This window comes from Cucurbita pepo, chromosome LG03 (assembly GCF_002806865.2).
Source record: "Cucurbita pepo subsp. pepo cultivar mu-cu-16 chromosome LG03, ASM280686v2, whole genome shotgun sequence".
Lineage (NCBI taxonomy): Eukaryota > Viridiplantae > Streptophyta > Magnoliopsida > Cucurbitales > Cucurbitaceae > Cucurbita > Cucurbita pepo.
In genome coordinates, this window is record NC_036640.1 from 3,327,121 (window position 1) to 3,340,600 (window position 13,480).

Genomic DNA, 13,480 nt, shown 5'->3' on the forward strand with positions numbered 1-13,480 from the left:
GTATTAGAGACATGTCCTTAATTTAGCCATGTCAATAGAATTCGAAGAAAGAAATTGTTAGCCTCGAAGGTGTACTCAAAAGTGACTCATGTGTTGAACAAATGTATTTTGTTCGAGGGCTCTAAAGAAAGGAGTCGAACCTCAATTAAGGGGAGGCTGTTCGAGGGCTCTATAGGCCTTAGGAGAGGCTCTATGGTGTACTTTGTTTGAGTGGAGGATTGTTTGGGAGGGAGTTCCACATTGGCTAATGTCACGACCCAAAAAAAATTAAACTCAAGTCGTGACTAACAATGATTATGACGTGTAGTGTGTATGCCAGAAATTCAAAGAAAAACATTATTTCAAAAATGAATCATTTATTTTGTAAGCAAAGCGTTTCAATACAAAGATGACATATGTGACTAGTTATAGACAAGGAAAAAAAAACATGAAGGACAAAGTGTACTAATTAGTAAGACTGGACTGACGCCACGGGACACGCTTCTTCTGTGACAACCCACATCATTCAACACGCTCTCTCTTGACCTGACGTCTCACGTACCTGAAAAAGAAAGGTATAGCAAGAATAAGTATAAAATTATACTCAATAAGCCATCTACTTGTAGGCCCTTATGGTAACTAATCTTAACAAACTCCCACGTACTCTACTTTAGCTCTAGGACATCTAGTTTTCGTTTTAGCTCCTTGGGGCTTGCCCCTTGAGGCTTCTTGGTTCTTTGTCCTTTCATTTAAAAATCCTTAAGAGTTCCCTTATACCGACCTGTGTAATGACTGGTGCCCTACGAGTAGCTACCTCGACATGGCTCTGAGACTATCTAGTATCTTACCTAGGAAGTGAGCCTAGGCCCATGATAGTCCCCTTGGTTAGGGAGAGCTACCCCCTTAACCCATCCAGCTAAATGGTCTATGCGACGTGGGCACATGTTTTCCATGCTAAAACGGCTAAGAGCAGTCGGATTCTGATCAGGAACCCCCTAGTTCCCCACGAAGCTATGACACCAATCACACACATGTAGCCTAAGAGCACTCTAGTAGAGTGACGGTTCGTGTGCCGTGGTGGTTTGTCACACTACTAAGGGAAAGGTTAGGTCTATACCTTAGTGACTTGTTACTCTAACAACAAATCCCTAGACTTTACCATAGTCGGGGGTCATGGAAATTAATTGAGTGTGCACACAACTATCATTCAACATCATCATCCAAAATTCATGCAAAATAAACATATATGCTCAACGAGGCGATAACATCCATCAAGCTTCCGGAGCGTAGAGTTCACAAGTTTCCATCCTCCTTTCAGCATGAATTAATCATATACATGTAAAGCGGAAGCTTAAAACATAATAGACATATTCAGATAATTCTCATAATATTGCACATAATACATCTTTACTACCTACATTCAATCACGGGAGGCTACCACCTAAGATAATTAAACTATCATGCATGCATTTCAAGCAACTCCTACAAGTATTTCTCCCCAAAGTTTCGTGTGTGACTTACCTGGATGATGCGTGCCCTTACGCATCGTTTACACACAGTTAGCATATCGAAAAGTATGGATTTTTCCTCAATTAGATCCTATTTCATATAAAATAGAGTTAGGATTGGATTCGGGAGGAAAATAGGGAAAACAAGGAGTCGAACGGGACGAAAATGGGCTTACACGCGCTTCCACGCACCAGCCATGGGCCGGGACAAACTCACTCAGAGGTTCCACGTGTGAGTGTCACGCGCCCACGATTTTCTGCAGCCGCGGGTCGTCGATTCGGTTTGGGTGCAGTGGTTCGGGTGGACCGCGGGTCGCCAGGGTTCGTTTCGTCGCGCGGGTACCAAGTCAGTCGAGGAACGCGGGTTGGGTTGCCTGGGCGCAGACGCGTGTTGCTAGAAGGTTGGAGACGTGTCTCCCCAGGCTGCGTTCGACACATGTCCGGTGGTTGTTGGTGCACGTGGGCCTCTTGCCAGTTGACACGTGGCGTGTCGTCGGCTTCTCTCTCATCCTAGCAGAAAAACAAGGTTTTCAATTAATTTTGCGACGTTCTTCTCATTTTTCTATCTCTCGATTCTTAATACAAACTCTAATGACTTCTCCAACAAAGTTTTAGATCATACTACAACCTATGTGCCAATATTTTTTTTCTTGATTTTTACTTAATCATACAACGAGTTATGAGCGTCGGAAAGAGGTCCGATAACATCCTTACCGCTCTTGAAAAGATTCTCAGATCTCAATGTTTCGTCCGATCTCCACACAAAATCATCAATCTTCCCTAGATGAAGATAGTAAATTTTAACACTCTATTCCCGAACGAAGATCTCAGATTAGAGAGTAATCTTCGAGATCGTACCTTGCAGATTTCTCTCTGATCTTGTCGAAAGATGGAACCTCAACCACACGAGTCTTTCTTCTCTCCAGGAAGAAGCTCCAATGTAAGTCTCGGTAGAGGATGAATTTCGTTGGACGAGAACTCCGGCGATTCACTTCTCCCTCAAGTTTTCTCTGTTTTCTCTCAACTTTCTTTCTCACACTTTTCTTTTGCAGGTAGTATGTGAAGAATCCTCCGAGACCCCTATAATGGGTTGAGGGATAAAATGTCATTCTGCCCCTTTGACTATGACTGACTGACTGATTTTTTTTTTTTTTTTTTGAGTTACAGCTCATTTAGGGAATGACTCTCTATAGGCCTTTTGGGTGTGTGGAAGCCCAAAGAAAAGAGATTTGTAATTCCTAACTTGGCTGTTCAAAGTCATTTAGAAATAACGCCATAGAATCTTCCCTCGGTAACATGTGGATGCTCAAGCTTGTTGTGCCAGAGAGCAACTTCTTGGGTAAAAGTTGCTCTAAGAGAAGCGATTTCTGCCTCCGACCTATGACCCTCTTCCCCCCAGTCAAGAAATTTAACTGAGCCCAAAGATCATATAAAGAAATCAAGAAACCCCCATGATCAATGCAATAACAAAAACCCAGAAAACAGAGCTCGAACCAGCAACATCTCGGCCATCATAAATTCCACGATGAACAGTTCCAAAAGTGCCACGAGCTATGACGGCTTTGACGATGAGTTTAGAAGGGTCAATCTCCCACTCCTGCCTGGTGATTCCCGGCCTTCTTCCGCCGCCGCCTTCCTCGTCGTCCTTCCTCTTGTTCTTCTCCTTGGTCCATGCTTTGCTCAAATGTCTCTGAAACTGCTCGTCTAAGCTCTTCAGATCTATCTGATCCGCCCTCACATACCCATCTCCACTTTCACCCTTTTCTTTCATAATTTCCATCCAATTCGACAAAATCAATGACAGGAATTCAAAGACACAGAATCAATGGTTCCCCTGTTTTTTTTCGCTGGCTCCCAACAATGAAGTATCAGACCATTTTGGTTGTAACATTAGAGAACAACAATTGGTCTTAGAGCAAGGTTGTGTCATCGAGATGTGCTCACATTCACCATCAATTATGGGACACTATCTTGGGACATTATCTTGATTTGTAGATACTATTCTAATTTGGTCAATTTCGTTTGCTTTCGATCAATGGCGGGGGAGGGGCAATTTCCAGATGAACCAGATGGAGAAGAAAGAGAAGAAAAACTATGATTCAATTCATCCTCATACATAGATATCCATTCCAGATGGAATTACATTATGATGAGATGCATTCATTCTTCATTACACAAAAAGACTAACAAAGATACTGACGGACTTAAAAGGCCCAAGTTAGCTCCCACACAGCCAATTTATTCTGGGAACTAATTGTCGACTAAAAGGGAGCTGTAGGAAATCAAAGCCCTCTACAGAGGGCACAGTGAGAATAGAACCAAACTAACTACCGGTACTGAGGGGCAAGTTCTCCTTCCTTGACGATGTAGTTTTGAGCAGGAAAGTCCTGTCCTTTGAAGTACCTATCAAGCATGTCCTTCACTCCCGCAGCATATCGCAACTGTGCATTGTTTCCCGTATGCATCGTATCATTAATAAAAAAAAAGCCTCTATTTGGCCATTGAAGAGAAAATAGTTGAATATAAACTATACCTGTGCATCAATGGTGGTGCCAGAAATATGAGGTGTCATGGCTTGGTTTGGCATGTAACGCCATGGATGGTCTTTTGGAGCTGGTTGCGGGTTCCACACATCACCACTGTAACCTGCATATTCACAAAAGTATTAGCCAAAAATGGAATTGGGCTGCCATAGTATTATATTCAGTAATTACCTCCAATGTGTCCACTGTTACAAGCGTCAACGACCGCTTCAGTGTCCATAATTGCTCCTCGAGCATTGTTAACAATTAGTACTCCTTTCTTGCATTTGGCAATTCTCTCTTTGTTAAATAATCCCCTTCAGAGTAGAGTTTAGACGTGTCAAAGCTTGCAACCTAAACTATTAAATGTTCATCCTCTCAAAGTAAAAACAATACATACCTTGTCTTGTCAGTTAGAGGAGTGTTGATGACAAGTACATCGCATTTTGGTAGCATTGCATCCATGTCCTCCTCAAACTTTGCTCCAATCTGCTTCTCAAGTTCAGGGTCAATCTTGAGTCGGTCGTGATAGAGGAGATTGCAGTTGAAAGGTTTCAGCCTTTGGAGTAAAAGTTTTCCAATTCGTCCAGCACCTACGGTCCCAATTGTCTTCCCCTCAAGATCATAAGCTCTGTGAGCTATCCCAGCAACATTCCATTCACCTTTAATAACCTGGTGGTGTCCTGGTAGGAAATTCCTGACGAGAATGAGAATTCTCATTAGCTCATCCTCTGCAACTGAAACCACATTGCTTCCGGTAACCTCGGCAACTGTCAGTCCAGCTGCAGCTGCTGCATTGAGGTCAACATGATCAGACCCAATTCCAGCCGTGAGAAGCAACTCCAAGTTTTTGGCTTTTTTTATCCTTTCAGCAGTTACGTAGGCAGGATGGAAGGGAGTTGTTATGAGAACGTGGAGATCTGGAATGTGCTTTTCAAGCTCTGAAACAAGGATGCACAAAACCACCAAACTTCATTAGAACACAGATTTAAAACACAAAGTCCGATAAAATTTAATATTTATACTAATTAATTATGGTAAAGCAAGTTTTATTTTATTTCAGCCTACGAGTAGGCGTTATTAGTTCTGTCTGACCCCTAAAGTTCTTCGAATTCCTAATCCCTTTGTAAAAAAGGCAATACAGACAGGCGAATCAGGTAGAATGTTGTGTCAGATGCTTACCACAATTGAGTCCTTCCTTATCATCAGTGACTATATACTGATGCCCTTGAGATTCCAACCATTCGCGTATGCCCAAGGATCCCTCCACACATCCCACGAAATTAGGGTTCATAGCAGCATACTCATTAGCCTTGTAAAACACACCGACGATCTTCTTGCTCCCTGCAGAAGCCTGCTCAAAAACAAGGGAGAGACGAAAGGCATTAATTAAGATTCACAAATCACGAAATTAACTTCACTTATCTAGAAACCCTTCCTCCTCCTCCCAATCAAGCTCATAATCACACAGAAGAACCAGGCTTCCTGATCTAGAAATCTATCTGCACGATCGGAGACTCAAAAAGCTTAAAAACACATGATCACTCAACGATACAAACCAAGCCTCCTGATCTAGCAATCAATCTTCACGATCGGAGACCCAAACAACTTACAAATCACAAAAGTAGCTTCGATAATGCATAAATTCATCATCCATCGCCCAATCAAACACAAAATCAGACAGACACAAAACTAGGCATCCTGTTTTTGTGACTAAAAAGCGGAGACTAAAAAAAAAAAAGCGATACAAACTATCATCAGCAAGGGAGTAAAAACAGGATCGAAGATCGAGAGACGAACATTGCAAATTTCAGTGATCAAATCCCTAAGAAGAACAGATTAGCGGAATATACAAATTTCTACCTCTAGAATTTAACACAAGAACCTCAAACTTCGCAATGAACGGACACATCAATTCGGTTCAGCAGAGAAGGTAAAATCGCTTACATGAAGGTGCCTGACGAGAGGTGATGACTGAGAAGGTACAGAGGAAGAAAAAGCTCGAATCGCTGCTGTAGCTGCCTGCTTCATCGCCATTATCGTCGTCCTTTTCTCTCTTCTGTGTGTAAATTAGGGACCCGTGAGTGATCATGATGCTAATAGCTTTCGCGTGTGGAATATTTATAGTTGCCAAAATGGGATTGGAAGCGAACCCGCTCTTCGCTTTCATTATTCAGTTCTATGTTCCTCCGCGCAGGCTGCCTTCGTTGTTCGCCGCCACGTCAGCATCTCTTTTTTTTTTTTTTTCCTTTATTCAGTCAAAATTTGTTCATTTTTGTTAGGAAAACAGCCGAAAGTACGAGATTTATTACAATTATACCCCTCAGCATTTTTATTTGATCCATCCAACCAGGTGGTTTCTTACAATTATATTCCTCAATAAATAAATTTAAATTTTCTGATTAAATAATAATTAGAAAACATATGAAGTTGGGTCAAATTTTAACGTGGATTAAATGAAGAAAATATGACATTAATATTTTAACCGTTGACTACAATGTTTTTATCGACATTTTTTAAAAATTGAAACATCGATATTTTTATAAATATTTTAACTTTAATTGTAAGAAATTAGTTCTCATATTCTTAAATGATGAATTTATTTATTTATTCATTCATACATGCAAAAATAATAATAATTTATAAAAATATGTTTGATCTTTATATTTAATATATATGAATTTTCAAATGTTTCATTAGTTCTTAAATTTAAAATATATATATATATATTACCATTGATATATTTGAATTTTTTTAAAAAAAGTTTAATATTTTTTTAACTTTAACGAATATTTTAAAGTATAATAAAACTATTAAAAAGTTCTGATATTTTAAATATAAAATATTAGTAATATTTTTTTTTATATATTATTTAGCATTTAAAATATAATGCCAAAAGCGAAATACAATGAAAATCTTTTCAATTCTATTGGTTGATGCACGGTGACGTGGAATTCGCTAAGGGATAAGAAGCTAAATTAAAATCTTATCTTATACAACCATAACACATCCGTCTCTCTCAATCATTGAGATATTTCCTCTCTCTCTTATTATATATTCATATTTAACTTTAATTTAATTATTATTTTCGTTAATAAATTTTGATTATAAATTTGCTACATATACTCTATAGGAGTGTTTTTAATTTCTCCTCTAAATTTTTAATTATCATATTGTATAAATAAGAATTAATTAATCTTTACACTTATTAATAATAATAATAAATATTAAAAACATATGAGATTATAATTGAAGTGTTACATTTTTTTTTCTTTTAAAAATATTTAACTATATAATTAATTGAATATTTAAACCATGCTTTTTCTAGAAGACAGTGCACAATCATGCACAAACTCGTCCTCGCAATTTCTTTAAAATATATAGTCTATATATAATTCATTAATGATGAGTCATGATTTAATTTATCATTAAAGTATTTTGTACGATTTTTTATGAAGCAAGTTTAATAATGATCTCTAAAATTTTAAATAATTCTATTTTTTTTTATTTTAATATTTATATTCTTAAATTTTGCATAATTTTTAGGGTATAGACTTCCAATTTCAAAAAAAGAATATATATATATATATATATATATATATATATATTTGTCGTCTGGAGTGGGCTGGGGTGGGGCATGATTATTGAGATATGGTGGGCCATTAGCCGACGTGGCACTCGATCTCGCAAAGAGGGATACTCTTGTGGAGTGCCCATCTGGTGTAGGTGGGCCGACAGCCCAACACAGTCTTTCCAATACGGCAACTATATATTAATAATTTTAAAATAAAATTACGTCCAAAAAGTTAAATCTATTTATTTTCTAAATTGAGTCGCACTATTATCTCTGGTTCGCCTTTTAAGAGTAAAAACTATCTCTATAAACAAATAAATTAAAATTATTTCAATATGCTTTTGTTTCGCTCCATGTATCATAGAAAAAATAAATTTTGTGACCCAATACACAATTATATGTAATGGCCCACCCAGATCCATCGCCAACAGATGTGATCCTCTTTGGGCTTATCTTGTTCTTCCTTTAGGTGTTTTGTTCTCCTCCCAACGAATGTGGGACATCATAATTTGGGAACCCCATCATAATCTAGGAACCCCACATATCCCAACCAACGCATCATAATCTGGGAACCCCAACCAATGTGGGAAATCATAATCTGGGAGTTCTCCTCACTTATGTTTTGTTCTCCTCCCCAACCAAGAACATCATAATCGAACTAACCACAGTAAACTAAGAGTGATTATGAGAATAGGATAACTAATAAAAGTTAAAAAGAATTTAGTCTATAGAAAGACTAACAAAAGTTAGGAGTGAACCTATTTTTTTTTTAACTATAGTCTATTAATTTAACAATAACCTCGTTTAACGTCTAAAATTATAAATTTGGGGTCTAAATTTTGATTTTTAAAAAGTGTCATCCTACCAAATATAAAAGGGAGGTTTTTTATTTTATAAGATAAAAATTCAAATAAAAAAATTACACATGGTCTCTAAAATTGAGATTTGTGTTTGAGATATTGATGCAAGTTCTTCCTCTATGAATTAGATAGATTCATATATGAAAGAGATTGATAATAAATTATTTCAAAATTGACTATTTATCCATCTATTTACTGACGTTCTAACAATGAATTAAATCAAATTAGAAAATAAAAAGATTGGTATAATTCATCACTATTTTATTGAAAATCATTAAGTATGAATATGTTAGATATATGTGACTAAATTGGTAAAATAGTAAGAAATTTCCAAGACAAAATTTTCATTTTTAGAAACATAAATAGATAATTATTAAACCCTTTTAAAAGTTCATATTTTAAAGTTTTAGTGACCAACGTTTAGCACAATTAAAATATTGAAGTATATTTGATTTCAATTTTACCAATCTATCAATATATAAATGATTTTTTTTCATAAATAAAAAATTATAAACATTATTTAAATTAGATACAAATCTTTGTTAATGTATAATCTTCGTATTAGAATTAAAAAATAATATATATTTGTACTTTTTATAAATATTTATAAAAGATAATGAAAATAGATTAATCCTTAGTATCAACATCCAACATTTTTAATTTATTGTCCATTATTGAAAATTGGAGACAAAAATTATTTTTTTCGGTAAAGAAGTCGGGTCACTTTTAAACGGGTTATATCCGGATTCGGGGCGGATCATAACCCGGGAAATAGGGCTGGTAGAAATCTCGCGCCAAAGACAAGGAGAATCCTCTGATCTCAGTGCAGTCTTGACCCAGGTGTCGAAGGACCGCAGCAAAGCCAAAGGGTGGTGGAATCTGAAGTTGCTCAGATATACGCGGTTTTTTCGTACGGGCTCCTCGCGGTGCCCAAGAGTACATGTTATAAGGTAGGAGTCTCTCTTTCTACAGCTTATATTTCTAAACGAACGTTTCATTTTTGTAAATGGGGTAAACTCTACAATCTTTGTTCGTGGCAGTTTATTTAAAAGGCCCAAGTTAGCTCCCACAGAATTTATTTTGGGAACTAATTGTTGACTAAGAGGGAGCGACAGGAATCAAAGCCCTCTACAGAGGACACACCGGCAAACTAATTAGCGGTACTGAGGGGCGAGTTCTCCTTCCTTGACGATGTAGTTTTGAGCAGGAAAGTTCTGTCCTTTGAAGTACCTATCAAGCATGTCCTTCACTCCGGCAGCGTATCGCAACTGCATTGTTTCCCATATGCATCGTATCATTACTAAACAAAGCCTCTATTTTGTCAGTGACGAGAAAATAGTTGGATTTATACTATACCTGTGCATCTATGGTGGTGCCAGAAATATGAGGTGTCATGGCTTGGTTTGGCATGTAACGCCATGGATGGTCTTTTGGAGCTGGTTGCGGGTTCCACACATCACCACTGTAACCTGTAATGCACGAAAGTATTAGCCAAAGATGGACTTGGGCTGCTATAGAATTATATTCAGTAATCACCTCCAATGTGTCCACTGTTACAAGCGTCAACGACCGCTTCAGTGTCCATAATTGCTCCTCGAGCATTGTTAACAATAAGTACTCCTTTCTTGCATTTGGCAATTCTCTCTTTGTTAAATAATCCCCTTCAGAGTTGAGTTTTTAGACATGTGTCAAAGCTTGCAACCTAAAATATTATATGTTCATCATCTCAAAGTAAAAACAATACATACCTTGTCTTGTCAGTTAGAGGAGTGTTGATGACAAGTACATCGCATTTTGGTAGCATTGCATCCATGTCCTCCTCAAACTTTGATCCAATCTGCTTCTCAAGTTCAGGGTCAATCTTGAGTCGGTCGTGATAGAGGAGATTGCAATTGAAAGGTTTCAGCCTTTGAAGTAAAAGTTTTCCAATTCGTCCAGCGCCTACGGTCCCAATTGTCTTCCCCTCAAGATCGTAAGCTCTGTGAGCTATCCCAGCAACATTCCATTGACCATTAATAACCTGGTGGTGTCCTGGTAGGAAATTCCTGACGAGAATGAGAATTCTCATTAGCTCATCCTCTGCAACTGAAACCACATTGCTTCCGGTAACCTCGGCAACTGTTAGCCCAGCAGCAGCTGCAGCATTGAGGTCAACATGATCAGACCCAATTCCAGCCGTGAGAAGCAACTGCAAGTTTTTGGCTTTTTTGATCCTTTCAGCAGTTACGTAGGCAGGATGGAAGGGAGTTGTTATGAGAACATGGAGATCTGGAATGTGCTTTTCAAGCTCTGAAACAAGGATGCACAAAACCACAACTTCAATTAGAACACATATTTAAAACACAAATCCCCATAAAATTTAATATTTATGCTAATTAATTATGGTAAAGCAAGTTTTATTTTATTTCAACCTACGAGTAGGCGTTATTAGTTCTGTCTGGCCCCTAAAGTTCTTCGAATTCCTAATCCCTTTGTACAAGAGGGAATACAGACAGGCGAATCAGGTAGAATGTTATGTCAGATGCTTACCACAATTGAGTCCTTCCTTATCATCAGTGACTATATACTTATGCCCTTGAGATTCCAACCATTCGCGTATGCCCAAGGATCCCTCCACACATCCCACGAAATTAGGGTTCATAGCAGCATACTCATTAGCCTTGTAAAACACACCAACGATCTTCTTGCTCCCTGCAGAAGCCTGCTCAAAAACAAGGTAGAAACGAAAGGCACTAATTAATATTCACAAATCATGAAATTAACTTCACTTATCTAGAAACCCTTCCTCCACCTCCCAATCAAGTACATAATCATACAGAAACACAAACTAGGCTTCCTGATTAGAAATCTAACTTCACAAAAGCAACTACGATTATCCATAAATCTTTCCTCCACCTCCCAATCAAACACACAATCACTCAAAGACACAAACCAGGCTTCTTGTTCTAGCAATCAATCTTCACGATCGGAGACCCAAGGAACTTACAAATCACAAAAATAGTTTCGAGAATGCATAAATTCATCATCCATCGCCCAATTGAACACATAATCAGACACAGACACAAACTAGGCATCCTGTTTTCGTAATTAATGAGCAGAGACTGAAAAGAAAACGATACATACTATCATCAAGAGGGGAGTAAAAACAGGATCGAAGATAGATAGACGAACATTCCAAATTTCAGTGATCAATCCATAAGAAGAACAGATTAGTGGAATATGCAAATTTCTAACTTTAGAAACTCCACACAAGAACCGCAAGAACCTCAAACTTCGCAATGAACGAAGAAGAGGAGAGTACGATACTTCTAAAACAATAATCGGACATATCAATTCAGTTCAGCAGAAAAGGTAAAATCGCTTACATGAAGGTGCCTGACGAGAGGTGACGACTGAGAGGTTACAGAGGAAGAAAAGGCTCGAATCGCTGCTCTAGCTGCCTGCTTCATCGCCATTATCGTCGTCCTTTTCTCTGATATGCTAATAGCTTTCGCGTGCGGAATATTTATAGTTGGCAAAATGGGATTGGAAGCGAACCCGCTCTCTGCTTTCGTTATTCAGTTCCCTGTCCCTCCGCGCAGGCTGCCTTCGTTGTACGCCGCCACGTCAGTGTCCTTTTTTTTTCCCTCTTCCTTTGCCTTTCATCAAAATTTGTCCATTTTTTTAGGCAAACGGCCCAGCTGAAAGTACGAGGTTTATTACGATTATACCCCTCAATTTTTATTTGATCCAACGACTCAGGTGGCTTCTTACAATTATATTCCTCAATTTTTTTTATTTAAATCAATAAATTGAAATTTTCAAAGTAAATAATAATGAAAATATTAGCATACCATAAATTTATTTCTAAAATTTTTAAATTATTTTGTTAGGAATAATTAATGATTATTTTATAATAATTTAATCGTTAAATTTCAAAATTATAATGTTTAGTCAAAAGACTCATGTCACATTAAATGTAAGTCTTTATCAACAATCGTTGCATTTAATTAAGAGATATATACAATTAACCAAACTAGCAACAAAATTGAAAGGTAGAGATGCGTTGTTATGTGAGGTGTTCAAGTTGTATGGTGTCGAGTAGGTAACTAGGACCCTCAACACTTTGGCTTATGTTTTGATAAAGACGTACATTATTTAAGGATAAGTTTTGAGCTACCTTGAATAAAGACGCATTCTATTGGACATCATCAATGTGTCTTAACTAAGTAATGTAAATGAGTTATATTTTCAAATATCTAATTATTATGAGATGACACCAAAGAAATCAATAAATGTCAATCTAAACATATTTTAACGATAAGATATCAATTATTATCGTGAAAATTGATAATTTAATTTAAATGTTTCTAATTTTTGTTATTGTTTGACCAAAATCAAACTGAACTAATAACTAAAAGCCTTATGGTAAAAAGTATAATTTATTTTTACACAAAATTGACTTTTATTAATTTATTTATTGTGAGTTAAATTTAAAATATGTTAAATCATATAAAATAATTTGTATTAGGTTATTAAAGTTTTATTAATATTTCAAACTGTGACGTGTACATCGCCATGGGATAAGGTACTAATATAAAATCTTATCCATACAACACTCTAATTATTTGGTCTCTAAAGTTTGATTTTTTTATAATTTTTTCTATTTTCTCTCTAATTATATGATCGTAAATAATTTGATTATATATAATGAGAATATATTTTCAATTTAATTTTTAAAATTTGTTTCTTGAAAATTCATTATTTAAAAAGAATTATAAATCTTTGTATGATTTATATGATTCTAAAACTAAGTTATAAATCATTGTCATTAATGTATAATATTTGTATTAAAATTTAAAAATAATATATTTTTTATATTTATAAAATATATTGAAAATGTTAGATTAGTTATTAATATCGACGGCAAACATTATTATTTATTGTTTACAAGTGAAAATTGGAGACAAAAATTAATTTTTTCGGTAAAAATCGGGTCACGCGGGTGATATCCGGATCCGGGTCATAAACCCGGGAATATAGGGTTGGTGGGAATCT

At 36.5% G+C, this 13,480-nt stretch overlaps 2 protein-coding genes and 1 long non-coding RNA gene across 4 annotated transcripts; all 3 read right to left on the bottom strand.

The window, feature by feature from the left end:
* Window positions 1–339: 339 nt before the first annotated feature.
* Window positions 340–2,577, bottom strand: LOC111791345. 2 transcript variants are annotated; one of them, XR_002814636.1, is made up of 4 exons: window positions 2,346–2,577; window positions 1,664–1,997; window positions 1,501–1,578; window positions 340–541 (listed from the first exon to the last, which is right to left on the bottom strand). It is a non-coding gene; the product is annotated as an uncharacterized LOC111791345 (long non-coding RNA). The 2 variants fall into 2 exon arrangements; XR_002814635.1 differs by having other exon boundaries at window positions 340–1,578.
* Window positions 2,578–3,569: 992 nt separating this feature from the next.
* Window positions 3,570–6,113, bottom strand: LOC111790408 (formate dehydrogenase, mitochondrial). Its single transcript, XM_023671291.1, has 6 exons — window positions 5,957–6,113; window positions 5,192–5,363; window positions 4,410–4,950; window positions 4,202–4,326; window positions 4,021–4,133; window positions 3,570–3,928 (listed from the first exon to the last, which is right to left on the bottom strand). The coding sequence occupies exons 1-6, from the start codon at window positions 6,044–6,046 to the stop codon at window positions 3,815–3,817; spliced, it is 1,155 nt and encodes a 384-aa protein (XP_023527059.1). The 5' UTR covers window positions 6,047–6,113; the 3' UTR covers window positions 3,570–3,814.
* Window positions 6,114–9,419: 3,306 nt separating this feature from the next.
* Window positions 9,420–11,982, bottom strand: LOC111790409 (formate dehydrogenase, mitochondrial-like). The gene is made up of 6 exons (XM_023671292.1): window positions 11,809–11,982; window positions 10,973–11,144; window positions 10,192–10,732; window positions 9,980–10,104; window positions 9,800–9,912; window positions 9,420–9,711 (listed from the first exon to the last, which is right to left on the bottom strand). The coding sequence occupies exons 1-6, from the start codon at window positions 11,896–11,898 to the stop codon at window positions 9,598–9,600; spliced, it is 1,155 nt and encodes a 384-aa protein (XP_023527060.1). The 5' UTR covers window positions 11,899–11,982; the 3' UTR covers window positions 9,420–9,597.
* Window positions 11,983–13,480: the final 1,498 nt, after the last annotated feature.

What these genes read in the sequence shown, in the direction of transcription:
- LOC111790408 (XM_023671291.1), bottom strand. Translation starts at nt 6,046, where the DNA reads ATGGCGATGAAGCAGGCAGCTACAGCAGCGATTCGAGCTTTTTCTTCC. An exon ending in CTCTCGTCAGGCACCTTCAT is followed by an intron (nt 5,364 to 5,956) that starts GTAAGCGATTTT and finishes GTTTTTGAGCAG; the next exon opens with GCTTCTGCAGGGAGCAAGAA. An exon ending in TAAGGAAGGACTCAATTGTG is followed by an intron (nt 4,951 to 5,191) that starts GTAAGCATCTGA and finishes TCCTTGTTTCAG; the next exon opens with AGCTTGAAAAGCACATTCCA.
- LOC111790409 (XM_023671292.1), bottom strand. Translation starts at nt 11,898, where the DNA reads ATGGCGATGAAGCAGGCAGCTAGAGCAGCGATTCGAGCCTTTTCTTCC. An exon ending in TAACAGTGGACACATTGGAG is followed by an intron (nt 9,913 to 9,979) that starts GTGATTACTGAA and finishes CGTGCATTACAG; the next exon opens with GTTACAGTGGTGATGTGTGG. An exon ending in GCACCACCATAGATGCACAG is followed by an intron (nt 9,712 to 9,799) that starts GTATAGTATAAA and finishes GAAACAATGCAG; the next exon opens with TTGCGATACGCTGCCGGAGT.